This window comes from Myotis myotis, unplaced genomic scaffold (assembly GCF_014108235.1).
Source record: "Myotis myotis isolate mMyoMyo1 unplaced genomic scaffold, mMyoMyo1.p scaffold_m19_p_8, whole genome shotgun sequence".
Lineage (NCBI taxonomy): Eukaryota > Metazoa > Chordata > Mammalia > Chiroptera > Vespertilionidae > Myotis > Myotis myotis.
Window position 1 is genome coordinate 81,480,099 of NW_023416390.1, and position 24,054 is coordinate 81,504,152.

At 35.9% G+C, this 24,054-nt stretch overlaps 1 protein-coding gene across 1 annotated transcript in view; it reads left to right on the forward strand.

Moving 5' to 3' along the window:
• Positions 1–24,054, forward strand: part of DPP10 (dipeptidyl peptidase like 10) — a 656,594-nt gene that overhangs the window by 286,215 nt on the left and 346,325 nt on the right. Inside the window, exon 4 of the mRNA XM_036320739.1 lies at positions 11,937–12,031. Within this exon, the coding sequence (XP_036176632.1) occupies positions 11,937–12,031 (95 nt within the window). The remainder of the gene's footprint in view (positions 1–11,936; positions 12,032–24,054) is intronic.

The following is a 24,054-nucleotide window of genomic DNA, read 5'->3' on the forward strand; positions in this document are numbered from 1 at the left end:
GCCCCACCCCATAACAAAGAAACAGAATTTCTGGAGGATGAGGCCCAGAAATCAGGATTTTAAAAAGATTCCCAGGTGATTCTAATGTGCAGCCAAGGTTGAGAACCACTGGTCTAGAGTATCCATTCCATGTTGGAATTGGATCCAGTTTAGCATTAGGCTAGTTTCAGTCCACTAGTCCATTGTATGTGGGCAAATGCAAGAGTGTAAGAGTCCCGCAAGTCAGGGGTCAACCAAGAGGAACCAAGAGAGACTAACAGCAAACCAAGAATGCCCACCAAAACCACCAAGAGAGTGAATTTCTTTGTTTAGGGACTTAAGTATCTCAAATATTCCTATGCTTGCAGTGGCCATGCCTATTCTCCCCAATGGCCTGTTCCCAGGTGTAACTGACAGACAAGTCCCTTCCCTATTTCTCCCAGATTACTAGGCCTCTGTCTGTTCTCCCCCTGTCCAGTTACTTCCTCCAGTGATCTGTGGGGAATAGTGCAGTAGTAGCACCCTGCTGGGTATTCAACAGCAGTTTCCTGGCAAAACTGCACAAATGACATGCCTATAATATTTGACCTTCACTTTGCGCCTTTCCTATTATTAATAACTAGGATAATTACAATGGTATCATTATGTTCATCGAAGATCACAGCCTTATCAAAGATATTGAAGAGTAAATATGTTTGCTAGTGTGACATTGTCAGTAGTTAATGGAAATTTACTAAATAACTGCTTGGACTGCCCAGGAAGATTCCAAAAAGGGTAACAAAATAGCTAAGTGATTAATAGTTAAGTCTACACATACAGGTATTTAAATAGTGGAATTCAGAGCTCTAAATGGTAGTCAGGGATGCAGGATGAAAGCACAGATTGGATGTGATGAGTTACTGTTTGTTTTGAGTTTCTAATTTACAAGTCTGAGTAACGATTATTTGACCTATAATTAAGTTAATGAAATGCCACTATGAACTTTGAGACCATTTGATTAGTGATGTAGAAATGAATGTTCAAGTTAAAATCTTGAGAGAAAAAGGGATGTTGAAAAATAAAGAAGGGTAGCTTTTAAGTGAGTAGTTATGAAGAATCTGAGCTTTCACCCTGCTTGCAAACCAACATGCTAGTATATATAAATGTAGCCTGCGAATCAGAGACAAAGAGAGTTTATTACTCACAGCCACAGACAAAATCATGTTAGGCAGTGTGGGGACAGCCAGACAGTACCTTCACATCCAGTGAGGTGCCTTCCAGGAGTAGAAGCCCAAAACAAACAAACAAAAAACCCCTCTCGTCTTGGATAGGATTCCTGGTCATGTGCCCATCTTCTTGGAGGCTGAGATGAGCTCCGTTGAATCTTTTCAGAATGAGAGGAAAAAAAAAAAGACTGACAAGGTTGTATCTGACCAAAACGAACACAAAAGTAAAGGAGAGAGGAGTGATTTAGATATTTACCTAGCCTCAATTTTATTCTCTGTAAATTGCAGTTTACATGTTATTTTAAAATACACTCTATTCTCTGCGTGTCTCTATAGTGTAGGCTTCTATGCCTTTAGGATCATGGAAACTCAATCAAAGTTTATGTTCATTTTATGTGAGATATTCAGTGAAGAGACAGTAAGGATCTGTTTGCATCTTCCCTTTGTCTGCTGACTTCAATGGATTGGACCACTCAAGTAGAGATGGTTGTGTATATGCATCTGAAGTTAAGACAGCTGTTAGCAAAGCCCCAGTGACAGCTGCAGGTTTTAAATGAAGGAAGTTTAAAACCAGTTATAAGTGGCACTTCTGCTACTCTGTGCAAACAATCCTTATGGTGAGAAGAGATATTTGACATTCTCAAGAGGGGGCATTTATTTTTCTTTTATGTGAACTTTTATTTCACAAATAATATGAAGAATGAAATGATCAAGTGAAAATTGCTGCCATTTATATTTTAGCTACAAATAAAAAAAAATCATTGAGCTGAGTGGCCATCAACTGAGTCATTATTAAGCCTAAAAAGGGCTCTTTATCATAGGAAGTGCTATTCACAGGATTGGCACTTCCCTATGAATTAATGATGATTACTTATAATTATGATGACTCTGAAATGAAGATAGCCTTTAACCTGGGTTACATTTTTGCAAAAAAAGTGCATTTATTTTGTACACCTACCTTTACAATATTTATCAGGAATTCAAATCATTTTAAGGCAAATATATTTCTCATGCCCGGTTGGAAAATGAAAACTCTTTTGAGTACATGTATATTTTGGAGATAAGAGAATATTCTTCTACTGACACTACAATGACTAACATAAGTATAGTAAGTAAGAAATATGTTCTTGACTGAGGCAAACGATTAATAATCTAACACACAGTCAGTGAACTTTTTCTTTAAAGGACCAGACAGTAGGTATTTCAGGCTTTGTGAGCCATAGAGTCTCTGTTGCAACTACTCTAATCTTCCATTGTCATGCAAGAACAGCCATAGACGTATGTAAATGAATAAATGTGACTATGGGCCAAATTTGGTGGGCATGAATTTGGACCACAGCCATAGCCAGGGTTTGTATTTGATTAATATATTGGCTTATAATATATACTTTAATTTTAGGATATAATGAAACTAGGCTACCTAAATTTAGAGTTGCAAGATTGTTTTTGATAAAAAATATTCTGACACTTGTTGAAATAGGAAGGAAGCCTTCATTTAAGATGGTTACAATAGCCCAGCCGGCGTGGCTCAGTGGTTGAGCATCAACCTATGAACCAGGAGGTCACAGTTGGAATCCCAATCAAGGCATATGCCCAGGTTGGGGGCTTGATCCCCAGTGTGGGGTGTGCAGAAGGCTGCTGCTGGTCAATTATTCTCATCATTGATGTTTTGCTCTCTCCCTCTCCCTTATTCTCTGAAATCAATAAAACTGTTACAATAGAAGGAAGATTATTGCAATAAGGGGCGAGAGACTGAACTCAACTCTGAATACAGCAAACATTCCCGGGGATTCAGAGCCAAGAAGCAGAATGCAGGGAACAATGGCTGGTAAAATATTAAGAAGACAGGCACATTAAGGGTAGGGGAATACTTACTAAACTGACTTAGCAGATTCTTACTAAAGGCAGGTGAAGGTCCAGAACTAGTCTAGAAGAGGGATCTGAGGAGCTTGACTAAATTTTAATTAAGGAGGGAGTCTTTGTCAGTAGTGCTAAAGGCATTTTTAAATTAAATTATAACAGTGAACAAAATGAAATATGACTGATAAATACAGTGAAAAGACTTAATCAAAGAAAACTGTTTGTTGGGATCCTTCTTCAAACTGCTGAATGCTGGTTCCCCCAAAATACCAACCAAATCACCTGTCAAACATGATCAAGCACACCTGAGTTTACTGCTCCCTGTGGTGCAGGATATCACAGATGGTTTGGATCTAGTTTGACGGGTATTTTAATAAGCAGTGTTGATCAGGATTGGGTGAAGTTTGTGTTGTAAGAAGTAAGGATTAGTGAATTTAGTGAGGTGGAGGTTTGGGAGAGGCTTTTGAATAGTGAACAGTGATTTGGTTGAGCTGTGTATTGATCTTAGAGAAAGACATATTTACTTTAGTTAATATTAGTGAAGTAGTCCATTTTTCAAATAAATGAGTTTTCAGAAAGTATCTGAAAAAAGCAACAAAAACTCTGAAGTTATTTGCAACCTCATTTCCCTGCCAAGAATTTCCTGAAGTATTAAAATCATATTATTGCAGACAGTTGAATAGTAAGCTCATATTGATGTAGACAATAAGATGTGTGGATGTGAATAGTTTCAGTTCTGAAAGGTACAATAAGTAGGCCCTTTCTTGACTTTATACAGTCAATAAAAACCCAGAACAAACACATGAAAACTAAATAAAAATAGTAAGAAATTTTGAAAGGAGTTATATGACTAAATATTAAATGACTGCTATAAGAGTTCAGAAAAGAGTGATAACTTTAGAATTTGGGGGGAATTTAACAATGTTTTGAAAAAGATTAAAGTCTGGACAAGGACTGCCCATTTATTAGTGGGTGTCATAAGCAAAACTGAGTGGGAGTGAAGTAGGAGATATCTGGACAACTGTGAACAACAGACAATCTGGACTATTTTATAGGGTATTAGGTGATAGTAACTATGGAAATATATGTTGAAGTCACAAGTGAGTAACCTAAGTGATAGACTTTAATTTTTATAGTTTATTATTAGAGCTCCATATGTTCCTGGAGCATATGAGCAAATACAAAACATTATAGCAAATGTTAAGCTGTGTGATGAGAATTAGCTAGAGGCATAGCGAACAGAAAGGAAGAAATAAGAGAAAGAAAAAGAAGAAAGAAAGAAAGAAAGAAAGAAAGAAAGAAAGAAAGAAAGAAAGAAAGAAAGAAAGAAAGAGAGGGAGGAAGGAAGATGGAAGGAAGGATGGATGGAAGGAAGGAAGGAAGGAAGGAAGGAAGGAAGGAAGGAAGGAAGGAAGGAAGGAAACTGCCCTGGCTGGTGTGGCTTAGTGGGTTGGAGCATTGGATACATTTGATTCTTGATCAGGGCACATACCCAGGTTACAGGAGACAACTGATCAATGTTTCTCTCATGCGTTGATGTTTCTCTCTCTCTCTCTCTCTCTCTCTCTCTCTCTCTCTCTCTCTCTCTCTCTCTCCCTTCTCCTCTCTCTAAAATCAGTAAAACATCTTCAAATGAGGATTAAAAGATTTAAAAAATAAATTTTAGAAACCCTAAATTTTCCAAGTGAGAGTACAACATATTAATATAGGAGGTGAAGAGATAGGGAAGGTGAAATAAAACTTTGAGGGAGGGCATATCCAAAAATATAAGGAGTTTAATTTTAGTCCACTGAGTTTTATGTATCTGCAAGACATTTATGAGATCTAGCATAGAATTGGAAATTTAAAACTGGCATATGGGAGAGGTCAAACTTTAGTTGAAAGTTTAAAAATCAATATGAAAGAAAGGTCTGAATAGAAAGGATCTTTCAGCGAATAGTGGCTGAAAAAAAAAATAAAGCTCAGAATTGAGCTTTGAAGGATGTCTTTGTTTAGATAGCGATTGGAGGGGTGGAATACAGAGACTGTTGAAGGAAGAATTCCAGGGCAAAGTAATGGTTCAAAGACAAGAGGACAGGATTTAAAACTCTTCTGTTCATCATTGTCACACACTGTGAAGTTGGGTGAGGCGGGGTTAAGTGTGGGGGGCGTGCACAATGGATTCGGTTATTGCAGGTCAGGGATGAAGTTTCCAATTTCAGGAGAGTGAGAACTGAAGTTGTACTGCAAGGAGATATGGGGAATAATATGTACAGCAGACAGGCAGAATAAGGCAAAAAACCCATATGCAAAAGGTTTATTCGGGCTTATTGTGAAAGGACAAAAGCCTGGTAGAGAGCAAAAGAGCTAAATGAAGGTAATTATCATTGCTATTATTATTATGAAGAAATATGTACCAGTACATGATAAAAATTACAATTAGTTGACAAGGGGTAATGGAAATAAAATATATTTAAGTGCTTGGAGCATATTGATGTGGTTACACAACAGCTTTTTGTTTAGCTAAAGAGAAAGATCACATCTCTCCAGAAGTCTGGAGAAAAGAAGAGTGTGTATGGAGCAAGACTTGGAGGTAGAGGAAAAAAAACAATGAAGTCATTTGTGATGGCCTCAATTTTATCAGGTAAATGTATGGAGCTTGTTTCTCTTTAAAAGGTGAGGCAGCTTTCCCATAGTTGTGAGCCGTGCTTTAAGAGAGACAATTGAAGGGCCAGTTATATTTCAATTATGATTAGCTCAAAATAATAGATTTTGATATTTTTAATTAATTATAAAATATTAACTTGTTATTTAACACATCCTTCCTATATTTATTACAGCATTTACTGTGATAAATATTTCATTATTTTGTTTTACTCTTTAAAAAAAATACTCAATGCCCAGCAGGCATGACTCAGTGATTGAGTGTGGACCTATGAACCAGGAGGTCTTGGTTTCATTCCCAGTCAGGGCACATGCCAGATTGCAGGCTCAATCCACAGTGGTGGGTGTGCAGGAGAAAGCTGTTCAATGCTTCTCTCTCATCATATCTGTCTTTCTTCCTTCTCTCTGAAATCTATAAAAATATATTTTAAAAAAAATAAAAATAAGCCCTAACCGGTTTGGCTCAGTGGACAGAGCATCAGCCTGTGAACTGAAGGGTCCTAAGTTCAGTTCTGGTCAAGGGCATGTACCTTGGTTGCGGGCACATCCCCAGTAGGAGGTGTGCAGGAGGCAGCTGATCAATGTTTCTCTCTCATTGATGTTTCTAACTCTCTATCCCTCTCCCTTCCTCTCTGTGAAAAATCAATAAAATATATTTTTTAAAAAATAATAAATAAATAAAAATTAAAAAAAAATACTCAGCTTTTGGTCTGAGTATAAATTTAAAAAATGATGTTATAGAATTTTTACTTTAGATATAACAAAAATAGGTTTTTAAAAAAGATGAAGGTCATATATGGATTAAAATTTCTCAAATAATTATTTTTTTTTCCATTTTTTGAAAACGCTGTGTAGCTAGATGATTGATGATAGATAGACATATAGATGACAGGTTTAATTTTGAAACATTAAAAGAAAATTATGTCAGCTCTGTCCAGTATGGCTCAGTAGGTTGAGCATCATCCCAGGCATTAAGAGGTCCCAGGTTTGATCCCAGGTCAGGGTACATGACTGGGTAGGGGACTACATAGCAGGTAGGGAGCATGCAGGAGTCAGGCAATTGATGTTTCAGTCTCATCACTGTTTCTGTCCCTCTCTCTCCCTCTCCCTTTCTCTCACTCTAAAATCTATAAAAATATATTTTTTAAAAAGCATATTGTATCAAAATTAAATACATACTTACATTATCAAATGCATCTAATCTAATAAAAGAGAAACATGCAAATCGACCGCACTTCCACTATGCCCAAGCCACGCCCACCAGCCAATCAGAGCCGCTATATGCAAATTAACCCAACCAAGATGGCGGCCGGCAGACACGGAGCTGGAGCAAGCAGGAGGGTTGGTTGCCCCGGTGATGGAGGAAGGCAAGCTTCCCGCCTGCCCTGGCCATCTGTAGCATTGGCTCAAGGCAACAAAGTTTCAATTATAGAAGATAAATAAATCCCAGATACCTGCTTCCAGCCAGCCTCCACTGGGAGCTTGGGTGGCTGGGGGCCATGGCCAGCCTGCAAACAGCCATCAGCCCCTCACCCAGGATGGCCACACCCTCATGGAGTGTGGGGGCCTTGGCCAGCCTGCAAACAGCCATCAGCCACTCACCCAGGCTGGCCAGGCACCCCAGCAGGATAGCCCTCCCTGAAGGGGGTGTGGCCAGCCTGAAAACGGCCCTCAGCCCCTCACCCAGGCTGGCCAGGCACTCCAGCAGGGACCCCCACCCTGAAGAGGGTGTGGCCAGTCTGAAAACAGCCCTCAGCCCTTCACCCAGGCTGGCCAGGAACCCCAGCGGGACCCCCACCCTGTCCAGGAAACCCTTCAGCTGGCCCCCACCCATACACCAGGCCTCTATCCTATATAATAAAAGGGTAATATGCAAATTAACCCTAACAGCAGAATAACTGGAAATGACTGGTCAGTATGACACACACTGACCACAAAGGGGCAAATGCTTAATGCAAGACTGCCCCCTGGTGGTCAGTGTGCTCCCACAGGGGGAGCTCTGCTCAACCACAAGCCAGGCTGACAGCTGCCAGTACAGCGGTAGTGGTGGGAGCCTCTCCCACCTTCTCAGCAGCGCTAAGGATGTCCGACTGCAGCTTAGGCCTGCTCCCCGCTGGCAAGTGGACATCCCCCAAGGGCTCCCGGACTGCCAGAGGGATGTCTGACTGCCAGCTTAGGCCCAATCATCTGGGGAGCGGGCCTAAGCCAGCAGGTGGTCATCCCCTGAGGGGTCCCAGACACAAGAGGGCACAGGCTTGGCTGAGGGACCCCCCCCCCCCAGTGCACAAATTTTTGTGCACCAGGATTCTAGTTAACAATTACCAAGAAGTTGACTTTTTATTGATATACCTAGGAGATAAATGTTGTCAATGGCAATTTCCCAGAAGACCTCCAAAATAACCTATGAAGAAAAGCTAAGTTTATTGCACAATGCAATCAGAGAGAACAATAATTTGACTCTTTAGAATGTGCAGAAGAAAGGGGTGGCAGGATTGTGGGAAGATAATGTATATTGCTTGTTAAGACAGTTATTTCAATGAAAGTCTGGATGTAATAGTTTAGGATTGGTGAACACAGAGAGGGAAGCATCTTGAAGTGAGTATTAAGTAAACAGTTTAATTATTAAGAAATTTTCTCAGTTTTAGAAACATATGGTGCAGCTAAATTAACTTTCAGAATAGAAAATTGAGTTCGTGTACTGATTTACAGACGTGTGGGCAAGGGTATTCAAGAACTAAAAGTAAAATCAGCTTTGGTTCTTGGTCCTGACAATTGAGGTGAATGCATGGGGGGATGCAACGTGAAGTGTTTTACTGGCTGCTTTGTGTGGAAGAGGTGTAAATTAAAAGGTTGTGTTTACTTGAAAGACCTTAAACTAGGATATACCATTGTTTTCTTTTTTTTTAGACAAATAGGGAAAATGGATGGGACAGAAATGACAGCAATGTGGGGAACAGACACCAAAATGCATTCTTGGAGCCAGGGATGGAGAGGCCAGACAGGGATTACATCTTTCATGCTTTTTCATTAAGAAAAAACAAAAAACAAAAAACATGACTGGATTGAATATATATTTAGGATAGTTGACTCATTGACTCTTAACTTTCATTGAGTTGAAAAGGAAGATGGTTTATTTAATCAAGATACTGTATAGACATGCATAATACTGTGTTTCAAAAATATTTTAAGAACACTTACCTTATCTTCCTGTGTTAATGTACTTCACTCCTTGATCTGGTTCACTCATATTTCATTACCTAATATTAAACAAAATATGAGATGACGGTTTTGACATATGGTTCCCTAAAGGGATTGATTAAGTGCAGTAATGGGAGTTTCAAAAACTGGGCGACTTCACTAGTGATTATAAATCAAATAGGAAAGTAGGATAAATATGAGACCCAGTAGACCAGATTTTAAAGACCAGAAAAAAATAAGAAGAATTAATTATGGCAGATCTTAGATACTTTTAAAATAATTTAGGCAGAAATCTGAATTAAATATTTAGCTAGAGAGTTACCCTTGAATTTAAAAAACAAATTCTCCTGCTGCTGCAACATTGACAGTATTATTCGCAGGAGGGCAGAGCTAGCGGCATTTGTACAATCTCAAATCCTGTAGATTTGTTCAAGCCTAAATAATTACCTAACAAACTTTACTTTAAAAAATGTTAAGGTAACATTTTTATCTTCTCAAACAAGCTTCACTCACTTCCAGTTTGCTTCTAAAGGAAATCAAAAGTAATTTTCCTTATTCTGCCTCCGATACAAGCTCTCGCCTGCCTGGGGTTTTCTCTTTCTATGAGAGACTCTGAGGCCACGTGTTGCTCTCTCTCTTCTATTGTAGAAGATCTGCCCTTCACACTAAAATTGCTCTCTAAGCTCCTCTTTCTCCCCAAGCCCACACACTTCATCCTTATTTAGAGTTTTGCAGTGTACTTATCTTCTGCAAGAAAAATCGCCCATCAAGTGACTTTGTCCTATATTTATCTCCATGTAGAAGGGGGGAATCCCTTTCCTCTTAATTTATCATAAAACTATTATAATGATGATTTGTTAAGGCATGCACTCTATCCCTTCTTGCTAATCTATAATGTTAATGTTAACGAATATCAAGAAATGATATAGAATTGAGAATATCAACCAAAATAACAGAGGGGATTGGTTGGGCTTGGACTATTGATTCAAGCATTAATTGAGTCAGCTGACAAGGCCAAGTAACAGAGGTGACTATCGTTGCCTTTAGGCTGTGATCACAATTTTGGGATAGAAAACAAAAGAAAGATAGAAAAGAATATAACTATGTATTATGTGTGTAAACCTGTTAGTTGGTCAACATCATAAGAAAAGGAAAACAGGTGAAGTTAATGAGAAAAGTAACCCAATTTATTTATAGCTAACAAGGGTTCAGAAGGTGATGTGATGCCTTATTTTTATTTATGTTTGCAAGGCCTTATTTTAAAGATCACATAGAACTATCTTGCAGTCTGTGCTGTCTGCCTCCGAAAATAACTTCAAAATATTTCTGTCTGTCTTCCTTCTCTTTTAAATCACCATTTATTTTCCCCTCTCCCCCAGGCCACAGGTCCAACATGTCTCTGCCCCTATGTAAATAAGGTCAAAGGAACTACTGCCTCTCTGTGCCATCCTTGACTCTAATATGAGAGTCAGATTGACCTCTCAGTCTTCTGCACGAAACACAGACAAAAAGGAAAAGCAAGACTTACTTTCAATAATATTGATTGATTCTCATCATGTGATTTGTAGGTGTTACGATTTATAATATTGAAATAACTGGAAAACAGGTCAGAAAATCTTGCTTTGCCAAAGTGTCAGACATTTCTATACAATGCTCGTCACCCTGCATGCAGTCCTTGCTTACTGTTACAGAGATGAAGACATTCGGGATCTTAGTGGTTGTAACTTACATAACTTCATTGGTTATGAATAGTGGACTAAATCCTCTTCAATACTGCCTTTCTTCCAAGAAGGGCAGGGGGTTTGGGATATTTAATACCATAGGAAAGGTTAGTGGGTAAACTAGAAAGATATTATTATTATTAAAAAGAATTACTCAAAAAGAATTTGCAAGGCCTTATTTTAAAGATCACATAGAACTATCTTGCAGAACTATATATATATATATATATATATATATATATATATATATATATATATATATATATATATATATTGGCTTGTGAGTATCCTTTCTGACAGTTTTCCCTCAGGTTATACTTTTAGTCTGAGGTATTCCTATGATAATTTAATTTCCTGATGAATGTGGCTCCAAAATATATAAAATCAGCAGCTGTTCAGAAGCAATTACATTATTTTAGATAAAGACACCCTTCCTCTAAGATTGACAAAGTAGATAGAGTGGTATGCTAACAGTTTCAGAAATATCTGTTTGTGTTTTATAATCCTGATGTTTAGTAAATTTTATTAGTGCAGTCTTCAACTGGCCTCTAAAATAAGGTCAGTTTCATTGTACTGACATACTGGGTAAACCTCTAAGTACAGAAACCTTTTTCAAGACTTTTAAATGGGGGAAACACTGGTCAGAATTTAGTACATGAATACAATACATAATATTGAAAATCTTCCCATACATCATACACATTTGAAGGTAATTAGTAAAGCTTAAAATATCTTCATTTTAGAATGTTATGCACAAAAGGGGCCTTATCATTAAAGATTTTGATCTGTGATCACATGAACCAGATAAAATGCCAGAGACAAAATTTCAACCCAAAGGAAAAAGATTAGAGTAGGAATTGGATGGTGGCAAGACTGGATACACGAAAAAGCGTGCATGAGGTTGGTTCAATATGAGTAGCCCTGGAATTGTGTAGTTATGATGAACTGGCAGCCCTTTCTGCAAGTTTAACTAGATCATTAATCAGTAACAGCCTACATAGAAAACTGGAGGCACTTCTCATTGTTCCTTCTTTCTCATTTCAGAATGGGCTGCCGATTGCCCATATTTTAATTAATTTTTATTTGTTAAATCAGGATTGTGAGTGGCCCTCTCACTAACCTTGTTCTCGTTGCACAATAGGCCATATGCTGGGTGGGCTTCCATATCGCTGAAGAGGATTAATGTGAGCCAACTCTAGAAACCTCTGGTTATTAAAGGCTACCGATGCTCATTCTACTGTGTCTGTTAATGATGCACATTTTCTCCTCCACAGTTATTATGTTACCTAGTCAATGTGATTGTCTATTGTTAATATCTTTGTTGTTGCAGATACAGATGTGGTGTATAAAAGCGAGAATGGACATGTCATTAAACTGAATATAGAAACAAATGCCACCACATTATTATTGGAAAACACAACTTTTGTAAGTAATGAATGCTTAATTACTGTATGCGTTTCATTATTGTTTAGAATGTTCTCTAGGTATACATATTTTTTCTTTTTTTAAGGTCTGTCACTTGCAAAGCACTTAGGGGAAAAGTTAGGGCTGGAATATCATTAGAATCAGTTTATCGAGTGATAGAAAAATACCCATGTGACCTTCTGTTTCATTTTCTTCCTATTTATCCGTTGTAGTAAATAATATTTCCAGGAATATTACTTACAATGAATATTTCTTTTATAATTTTTATGTAAAATTAGTCATACTAATGCCAAGAATTTTTTTATGTCTAGTCCAACAAGTTATCATTAGCTTTTTCTCCCTCTACTTTTTTTTCTTTTTGAATTCTTTCCAATTCTGTATTGGTTTCCCAACTCAAGCAGAAGGCAGCCTTTCTAAAACTGGCCTTCTGTAGGAGTTGATGTGTTTTACTTTTAACATTTAGTATTCTACCAATATCATTTTCCAACTCCAGGATCATTGTTTAGATTAACAGTGTTCAAATAAATGAATGTATGTATTGTACTCTTAGAAAGAAGTATAAACTTTGCCTTTCTCTTAAACTCAGTCATCTTAAGGTTAGATTTAACTATGACTACCTGTAGAGTAAGTGATAATATATTAACTGTTGCAAATGTTCAAAATCTAGCCATCAAATACCACTTAAAAGTTACTTGCTCACTGTTTTATATAACTAAAGGTTTAATATATTGCTTATTATATAAGCTCACGAGTTAGACAAAATATCATGCTAGGCCTCAGAAGACCTAACCAAATTAAAGCAATGAGTGAACCATGAGCTCCTTTTTTTTTTTTTTTTTATTCCTACATATCCATTTGGAATTAACTATTAGTCTTCATGTGTATTGTAGGATGGCCAGATGGAAGAGATAAACTAGAACATTCTGGTGTTTTTATATATTAAGAGAAAATGGTCTTTGCAAATCATGAAGTGACTATATGGATACATATCTATTAGGTTAGCTTAAACCAGGCATGGTTTAGCAATTGGGTTATTACTAACAGAGAATAATGAATTTTTTATTTTTAAACTATTAAGGTAATTCATAGATATTAGAGGAACACATAAGTTGGATGCAATTCTTTATAGCACTTGTGGAATGCTGAGTATGTATAAGGCATTTGCTCATTTTTTAAGAATATGATTTTCCGTATGGGAGATGATAAGAACCCTCATGAAAAACTTCAATAAACAGTATCAGCAGGATCCAGTATTTATTTTTTTTAAATTTTATTTTGTTGCTTAAAGTATTACAAAGAGTAGTACATATGTCTACTTTTTCCCCCCATTGACATTCCCCTGGCCTTCCCCACCCCCCAGTATCTTGCATCCATTGGTTATGCTTACATGCATGCATACAAGTCCTTCGGTTGATCTCTTACCCACCCCCCCCTCCAGTATTTCTTAATTACCTAGACCTCAGGGATAGTAGAGAGGAGGATAAAGGAATCATTGAAAGTTGCTGAAATCAATGGAAAAAAATGCCCGCAATAGGAGATTGAACAGGAGGCAGAAAGAAGTAATTGGTAATGATGAGAGGGTATAGTAATTATTTGCTGATTAAAGTCAGTCTGAATTGATTTTCCATAAAATTAGTTTGGAGAAAAAAATTAAAAGCATTTTTAATTTTATGCCCCTTATTATAAAATATTGTCTTTGGGGGTTAGTAGAGGCTGCCAGTGGCCATGCGCGTGCTAGTTATAGTCACTCAGTAGGTCACCGAATATTATGTGACTGTTCTTTTTTTTTAAATATATGTTTTTTATTGATTTCAGAGAGGAATAGAGAGGGAGACAGAGATAAAAACATAAATAATGAGAGAGAATCATTGATCGGCTGCCTCCTGCAAGCCCAACGCTGGGGATCAAACCTGAAACCTGAGCATATGCCCTGACCAAGAATAGAACTGTAACCTCCTGTTTAATAGGTTGACACTCAACCACTCAGCCATGCTAGCCAGGCGTGACTGTTCTTCAGTGATCATTCCCCTTGTACAGTCTAATGAGATCTTCCTTCTGGTCTCACATTATGTATTATTTTTCATCATTTACTTCTTTCTGTCTTAGCATTTATGATACATAAGAAAAGAAACAAGAACAAGACTTTTGGTTATTTTATTATCTCAGTTTTATTATTGGGACTTCACACCACCCCTACTTCATATCATTGTACTTTTCTTCATGTGCTGATTTAGGCCATTTTATCTTTGTGCCTGTATGTTGTCTTTTTAAATCCTTTTAAGGTATTTTTTTTTTTTTACTCTCCTCTATGCAGTTTATGACTCTTAATTACCACAAAGTCATATTAAGCAAATAGTCTTATTCACTGATCTTCTAAGATTCATAGATTCACTAGAAACATTGATCTCACAACACAGATAACTAAGCAATTTTTAAGTCCTAGAGGTGTCAGAATTCAATGGAAGGGTAGGCAGGTAAGTGTGTGGCATACTAGTGTCCTGGTGCATGAATTCACACACATTGAAAGGAAATTAATTAGAAGAAATATTTTAATATTTCTATTCACCCTTTCTCTGTAATAGAAGTGTAAACCAAATTCATGATCAGGATTCTACTGAGTCTCCTATCTACCTATTCCAGGACTTCTGTGAGGATCAAATGAGATGATGCATGTGAAAACACTTCACAAACATTTGGTTAAACTGTAAAATGTTTGCACCTGAGCAATTCAGGTTCCTGGGCTGAAGAAACACCAAGGAGGCTGGTCACTAGGGAGAGGAAGCTGGGCGTTGCTATCTGACACCATTCCCGGTGCCCACAGCGACTGTTTCCAGGCTGGGCTGGCCCAGGCTGTGGGCCACATTTTGCACCATGGGGTCTTGGCAGCGTTGGCTGCGATTTGGTGGGGTGTTGCTCCAGGGTGGTGGTGGGGCCTGTGTCCCACTTGGGGGAAGCCGAGTGTTGCTTTGTTAACACCAGTTCCCTGGTGCTATTTCTTTTTAAATGGCCAGTGCACATCTTGGCAGCTCCTGCATTGAGTGTATGCCCCCTGGTGGTCAGTGCGCATCATAGTGACTGGTCAGAGGAAGAATGAACACTTAGCCTTTTATATAAATAGATATTTGCAGCCAGTTAACCCAAAACTGAAAACAAAAATACAAATTACCATGATTCCTGATGATTTCAGAGGAATTCATTTGATCATTTCCTCCCAATTCCAAGATAGCATTATTAAATACAGTTGTGTTTGTAAACCTTACATTAGGCTAATGTCTGGATTTATGTTCTATCTAAGGCTTTTCTTTTGGAACAAAATGTTCCAAAAGAACTTAAGAATTTTATTCAGATTGCAGGTTATTCATTGAGCAATTATCAATATTTTAATTATAATCATATTTAATTGGATCAGATTACTCTACAACGCTTTATAATAGAAGTGTGCCAAGTCAACTGAAACAATAAACACATGATTCAAAAAAATTTGATAACAGATTGGCCTGTTATTAAGACATATTTTGCTAAGATGTGATTGCCAATTTATTTTAAAAATTAAGATAACACCACATTGTCAGTTCCCTGCTTAAACATATTTTAAATACAAATAGTAGGTACTTTTAACTATGTAGTCATGGTTAGCAGACCATAACAATAATGGCCATGGTTGGCAAAAATAAAACAAAAGTAAATCATTTTCCTGAAATAATTGTCTTAAGGCATTCTTTGAGATGGACCATAGGTGGGATTTCTGATAAAGGAGGAAATTAAAGGGTACATAACTTTTTGAAGGGGAACTATATTTAAAAAGCAACATAGCCCCCAAATTGCTCTTAATCTTTTCTAAGTGTTTGGAAATGTTATGTCTTACAGACAGAACTATTTCAAACAAAAGCTCACTCATAATGACATAATGAGGAACATGTTTCACAAGTATTAGCTGGCCTCTTTCTGCTGTCAATAAATTGAATATCACTTGTTGTCTTGACAGAAAAGGCCAGGAGCCATAAATACATCTATCAAATCACTTTTTGAAATTAAAATGGAATTGGAAACATGGTCCCAAGCCATGTGCTTAAACATTGTAAAGGTTACAAAAAATATATTTCATGCACTAATAAGAGATAACTAGTTGAGAATTTTATATCTCTTTGATTCTGAAAATCCATAATCTTTTAAAAACATGCTATATAAATAACTTAAAACAGAGGGATGAAATTTATATATGGTAACCAAAGAATTCCAAGGAAAATTTTAGTCATAAACTTTTTTGTCCAACTATCTATTTATAATTCATTACATGATAATAGGTTTGACTAGAACCAGCAGGTATTTATTGCCTTACCATACATACAGACAGAATTAATTGGTTTGTATGCCATTGTAGTATTTTAATTTATTTATTTTTGTTCTGCCATTGGCATATGGGGGTTGGAGGATAGATCCAACTCTATGTGCAATCATGAAATTAAGAAATTATATTCTGATTCATGTTTGAGGAAATAGGTGCACTATAAAAAATTACAGCAGCACGAGAAAAGAATTGCTGGATAAAGGCAACTAAAATTTCACCTTTTAAATTTTGAAATAAAGATTATCACAAACTTCTGGCTGGCCAAGTGGCCTCACATGCTGGCTAGAGTAAAGAAAAAAAATGTGTGTTTTAAAAGATCTGGACTCAGTGGTATATGTCAGTAACCCAGGAGTGATTGCCCTCAGTAGTGAAATGGATATTAACTAACCAGTGAAGTCACAGGAACTGTACACTTACGCATGCTGCTGTGTACATGACAGTATAGTTTCTTTCTCCAGACCACTGTTCTCAGTGTGGATACTCTTGCCCCTAGGAGACATTTGGCAACTTAGAGACATTCTTGATTATTATGAGTGGAAAGAAGAGATGAGGGAATCTGGTGAGTAGAGATCAGGGATTCCATGAAGCATTCTATAACATTCAAGACAGCTCCTCACAGCAAAGAATTATCTAGCTGAAAATGTCAGTAGTGCCAAGTTTGAGAAATCCTGCTAGACTGAGACGCAAGACAAACCATTCAATAGTTAGAAGGTATTTTTTTCAAGGTGGGATGAAAGCAATGGCTCTGCAATGAGGAATTGATAGGGAGGATCTTAAAGTGTGATGTACAGCTCCTTTATCTTAAGACAGTTATTTGTTTGTTTGTTTCTTTGTTTTATGGACAACTCTTCAAAGAAAACCAGCATGTATGAGTAGAATCATTTGGTCTTGAATTCCATCCCTTTGGATAGTGCAGGGTACAGGCCAAAAGTGTGACCCCCATTTTCTTACAATTTTGGGGGAATACTTCTTACTGAGATTTTTTGTTCAGATAAGTTAGTATCACTTTTATGACTACTGCCAACTTTTCTGACCAGGAAGCAAGTTTTCATCTGTAACTTAGAGGATAAAAACTGAAGGCCATTAGGGACTCCAGCCATTAGATTAGATATATCTCTGCCCTTCCCAATAGCAGTCACCACTCCTTGTTGTTAGATTCATTTATATTTATTTTATTTTTTATTATTCATCTTGAAACTATCACAAAAATTTTAGTTACATTATTCATTTTGAAAATTATTTTATTTACTTACTTATATAATTTCTAATGTTTAGTCATAAAGAAGGATCTAACTTTATACCATTTATGTACATTCAGGTAAATAGAAATTAAGTAACATGCATTTTAGCAAAGATTGGAATATTTCTTTTATATTCATTTATTTAGGAAGAAAAACATTGGATCTACCATGAATATTTAGCTTGTTTAAATTTTTCTATAAGTCGATGGATACGAAAATTAATTCCGGCATAATTTTTAAAGCAATGGTCATTAAAACAGGAAAATTGGGGTGAAAAGCTCTGATTCTCACCCTAGAAGTGAACTTAGGTAAACATTTAATTTGAAGTGCGAGAAGAGATACTCCTGTCTCCATAGCTTTGAATGTGTGGCATAATTACTCTATAATTCCATATAATTATTCATGCATTTCCCCTTAAATTAGAAAGGTTTTCAAAGAGACCATTCCGTATTATGTTTTATCCTAAATTACAACTGTGAATAATCTAGGAAAAGAGATGCTACTAACGAATTCATTCACTGGGAAAAAGTACTTAGATGGTATAATAATTTTTTCCTCAACAGTATATATTGTTGCTAATAAAACCACATCATCAGCTATATAAATCATTATGCAGATTCTTGAATAAGTTATCCTTGAGAGAAACCAAAATTACCTAAGTAATATATCTAAAGGTCTCCTTTGAATAGGAATAAAACACTGATATAAATATTTCTTATTATTAGATTAGACATAATATTCTTCACTATTTCAAAAGAGCTTGTTTCAATCTGTTCTGATTTATCCTCTTAAATATGGACAATAAAATTATTACAATTCCAGTATTTCTTTTTTAAAGATTCTTATGTAGCCTCCTTAGAGGTGTAAATTGCTTCAGTCCATATCAGATAGGATGATGGAAGTTAAGAGGCAGCCAGATATGCATTTAAGTACAATTGTTTTGGAATTCAGCATCTTGAGAAGTCAGTGCTTTGGGTTCTATCCAGGACCAGTAGGTTCATTATTGACTAATTTAAGATAAGTTATATTTCCTTGAGCATTTGATGAATATTTCTGCTCTTTTTTTTCTGAAAAAATACATTTACATTTGGCTGTCTCCTAGTCATGGAAAGGCAGTTAGAAATTTAAAGATAAAAACAAAAAACACCAATTATTCTATTAATTTATGGTGACATTTAAGCAAAAAAGACATTTACAAGAGCACTTTGAAGGTTTTGAAGTTGATGACATAGAGATGTGTTCTTGCCTCTCCCTTTTTTGGAGTTTAGAATACCTTGGTCTGTGCACCGTTATTCACGGACAGCCATGCATCAGCAGGACTTCTGTGAACTGTCTATACTATACAAAACAGATTTTTTTTTCAAGTTACAATAGAAATAGTTTAGTATTTTGGTTTGCTCATGGAACATGCATGAGCATTCAAGGAGGTTTAATTTTCAGCAAATCTTTAATGGAAATGACAGCACATTATAGAGCTGAAAATGACTGCATGTCTCCCATTTCAGTTTAGACAAAATGAAACTGAGACCCAGAGAAATAGTGGTTTAATGCATCTGGGGCAGTCCTGAGAATAGAGTATAAATTTCTTGACTACTGGTCTAGCATTGCTTCTCATATCCCAAGCTGAGTATTCCATTCTAACTCCCCTACAAAGAAATATAAAATAAACTAAAAATATTTAGTTTTTTGTATAAAGATTTGTATATTTCTTACTTAAACATTTTACAAACTTTACTTGAATTAAACATATATGTATGTGTGTTTATACGTGTGTATACATATGTTTACTATGTATGTATGTATATATAAATATTTTCAGTTCTTGTGGGAATTCTGTCTGTGTGAACAAAGAAAAACAACCTAGGCTGCATTACACACACACACACACACACACACACACACACACACACACACACACACTCATATCACTGTTATTCATCATTCTGCTTTTCCCTCCTTCTTTCCCATGATAAATTTGTGTGAATTAATCTTTTTTACACTTCATATTCTTCCTTCTTTAAAATCTTGCATTGCTTTTTCTCCCTTGCCATTTTCATAATTTTTTCTACATTATTATCAACATGACCCATATGTCTTGTTAATTTGATTGTTCATTTGTTTGCCAATAGTGTCAGACCCTGCTATGTGTCAGATAATATTCCAGGTTCTGGGGATCCATGGTGAACAAGGCAGGCTTGATAAGCCAAATATAACAAATATCAAGCAAAACTACAAAAAAATGAAGCTGCAAAAATAAAAATAAAAAGTAACAAGGTGAGGACTAGCGAATGATTAGGTGCTTAGGAAAGGCCCACTGTGGAGGCAACATTTCAAGGTCAGGTTGGAGAGTTTTATAAGCTGAAAGAAAAATAATTACAAAGAACTTTGGGTGGGAACTGCATCGATCTATTCCAACAGAAAATATATAAGTAATAGAAGATGTGGAGGATGATAAAAGATGAGCCCCGTGGGATAAGTAGGAGGAATATTATGTTGGGTTTTGTAAAGTATAGGTTTTATTTTCTGAGCAATAAGCACAATTTGAAGAAAGTCACGATATCTAAGTCATATTTTAGAAGAATGCTGTCTACAAAATGAGGTATATGTTCAAGGAGAATTAAAGTAGAAACACCAAAACCACTTTGAAGGCCAGAGCAGTGTTACAGATAAGAGAAGATTCTGGTTTCCACTTTCCACTTGAATGGTACTAATGGAGAAATTGAAAAGTAGGTGTATTGAGGATTTGCTTGAGGATAATGTGCATAGGTCTTTGTTGATGAATTGCTTCATGTTGGCCAGGAATAGAAGAATAAACATTGTCTATTAGATTTTTAAATGGCATTAAATTGGCAGTTCTGTTTTAATATTTCCAACTGATCTTGATAATAGAATATATTTAGTATTTAGTTGCTCTATGTATATGTCCACATGTGTTTTCTGTATGTAACAGTACAATAAAGGAACTTTTCGTGGCCTGGTTGAAAAAGACTCGAAATAAAATGATGAAATTAACATAGGTTATAGAAATACAACCCATCATTCTCGAGGCTTAAAAATGTACTACTTTAATTATGATTATTTGATTGAATCATTCAATACTTTCACTATGCGCTTATTTTATCCTACATACTGTAACAGCTGCTGACAATATGATCATGAGAAAATAGGAGAATCTTGGCCCCAATGATCTCATGGTATTGTAAGCAATGAGTGCACTAATTAAATAACAGATATATGAACATTTATGAGCTGTGATATGGAATGAAAGTGATATGTCAGAATAAAAGTCTGAAAGTAAAATGTTGTATTCCTGTTAGAATTTCTAATATATTGACCTGATCTACTTTGAAGAAGTTATAAGATGCTCCCTAATGAAGCAAAGATGAGTGAAGAGAAGTTAACTAGGTGAAAATAGAGGTTGGGGGTAGCAGGAATAAAATGAGACATGGGACATTAGAGCCCTGAGAGCATGCCAGCATGGCTGACACAGCTCAAGGAGACAGAAGCCAGATGAGCCTGGAAAATAGGTGGGGGCCAGATCATTTAGGTCACGGCTGATGGATTTTTAAAGATGAGCAGATTTGCCTTTAGAAACAAAGATCTCTCTGTTGGAGTTGGAAAATAAATTAAAAGATGTGACTCAGGAGTGGACAAAAACAGGTACTATTGAAGTGACCTATGTTTGAGATCATAAGTAGTAGTTGGACTTAGGCAGTGGCAGTGGGGATTGAGAGAAGTGAAAACATTTGAAAGACAATAAGAAGTGAAATAAAGAGAAAATAATGAAATAAGTATGGTGGTGGGGTGGAAAAGGTAACAAAGGGAAAGTATCAAGGTCGTAATTCCTAGGATTTTATATTTGTGACTTAATGAATGAATAGGGGAGTTAACCATTGAGATGTACAATGCTGAGTGAGATTTAAGTTTGAGGGTATGGTTGGATGAAAATACTTATTAAGCAGTATTTAGGAAATAAGTGGGATATCTATAAAACATTATTAAGGATATACTGTTCCTTTTTTGAAAGGTTAAAATTAAAACTTTAATTTCAAAAAAGTCAATAAATTGTTGACATAATTAATGAAGTTTTTATTGGTTAAGAAATCCAGAAATATGTAAGCTTATTCAAAGGTATTTTTTACTATATTTTGATTAAGTAGTTATGATGCATTATTTACATCTTTAATTAAAATTCTTACCAGTTTATGAATCTCTTAGGAGAAGAGACTAACCAAACTTTGGTCAAATTTGTGTCTTCGCTGATTAGAGTAATGGTGGCATGGTACAAGTTGACACCTAGTGCACATTTTAGAAATTAATCATATTTATTTTCTTTTTCACACGCCATTACTTATTTAAATACTTGATTCAGCCTTAGCTGGTTTGGCTCAGTGGATAGAGTGTCGGCTTGCAGTCCAAAGGGTCCTGGGTTCGATTCCGGTCAAGGGCATGTACATGGGTTGCAGGCTCCTCCCCGGCCTGGGCCCTGGTGCAGACTCATGCAGGAGGCAACCAATTCATGTGTTTCTCTCACATTGTTATTTCTCTCTGTCTTTCCCTCTTTCTTCAACTCTCTCTAAAAATCAATGGAAAAATATCCTCAGGTGAGGATTAAAATAAAATGAAATAAATAAGTATTTGATTCAGAGGAACCCATGAGAAAGTATTGGAGAAAAAAAAAAGAACGAAATATAATTTCCTCTCTTAAATTTGAATCAACTGCAAAAAAAAAGTAATTTATGTATCAAAATAATAATTATTTTCCCACTCACTGAGGGTGTGAGCCCATCAGATTCCAAGCAAGTAAAGAGATCCTGGGATTTGAAATGAATAATACTTATCTTTAGCAAAGCTCAAAGGACAAAAAATTACTTGATTCTTTATAACCTATCTTTGTTACTTTCGAAACATCATTAATGTGTAGGATATTCAAATATTATAAGTGCAATAAAAAGCTTCTCTTCATCCTCAAATGTCTTCATTGCTTAGTAGATATTGAGAGAAGTGTTTCTCAAGCATTAATTAATAAAATCTATTCATCTGTTAATCAACTGACATTTGTATGATAAGTAAAATGACTTTTGTAATTAATATTTTTTTCTAATTTATGGCTAATGGGAAAATCAGAGCTGAATTAAAGTTTACTTTTAACAATTGGGGAAGAAATTACAGTGTGGCAATTATACTAACTCCTGACTGTATCACACTACTATTGACTTTTGTGGTTTTTTTTTTTCTTTTCTCTCTCAAGAACTTTATTGCAATATGTTTCACATACCATAATTTTCATCATTCAAAGTGGTTTTTAGTGTAGTCACAGAAGTGTGCAACAATCACTGCAACCTAATTTCAAAACATTTTCTAAGGTCCCAAAAGAAACCTGTATAGGAGTAGGTTGTCTCCACCTCTGCCTTCCCCTCTCTATAGCCCCAGGCAACTACTAATCTACTCTGCATCATTGTGGATTTGAATATTCTGTACCTTTCAGATCAATGAAATCTAATATATGTGTTATTTACCACTGTCTTTATTCACTTAGCATGTGTCCAAAGTTCATCTATGTTTTAGGATATATCAACACCTCCTTCTATTTTATTGCTAAATAATATTCCAGTATACTGATATACCACATTTGTTTATCCATTCATTACTTAATGGTCATTTGGGCAGCTTGCTTCTGAGCTATTATGAATAATGTTGCTACAAACATTTGTATGCAAGTCTTTATAGACACATGTTTTCATTCCTGTTGACATATTTCCAGTCTTGAGGGAAATTCTAGGTCATATGGTAACGGTACAGTTAGCATTTTGAACAACTGTGATATTTTCCAAAGCAATCTCAAATATTTACCTTTCTTCCAGCAGTAAAAGAAGAATCAGATTTCTTCACATCCTTGTTAATGCCTGTTCTTGTCTTTTCTTTTTTGCCATCTCAGTGTATGTAAAGTGGTCTCTCATTTTGTCTTTGACTTATATTTTCTTAATTTACTAATGACGTTGAGCATGTTTTCACGTGCTTATTGACCATGTGTATTTTTATTGAAGAAATTTATGTTAAAATCCTTTGTCCATTATTTTACTTGGACTCTTTGTCTCTTTATTGTTGAATTTAAGTGTTCTTCATATATCCAAGATGCAAGTTCTCTGTTAAATTAATTTTGATGAAGTCAAGTTTATCTATATATTTTTTCTTATCTATTTTGTTGTTAATCTAAGAAAATGTTGCCTAGATCAAGGTCATGAATATTTATTCATATTTTTTCTAAGAGTATTATTTGCTCTCACATTTAGTTCTATGATTCATTTTGCATTACTTTTGTATATATATAGAGGCCCCAGATTTATTCTTCTGAATATAGACATTTAGTTGTCCATGCAGCACAATTTGCAAAGATTACTCTTTCCCAACTGAATGGTTCTGCTATCAGAGAC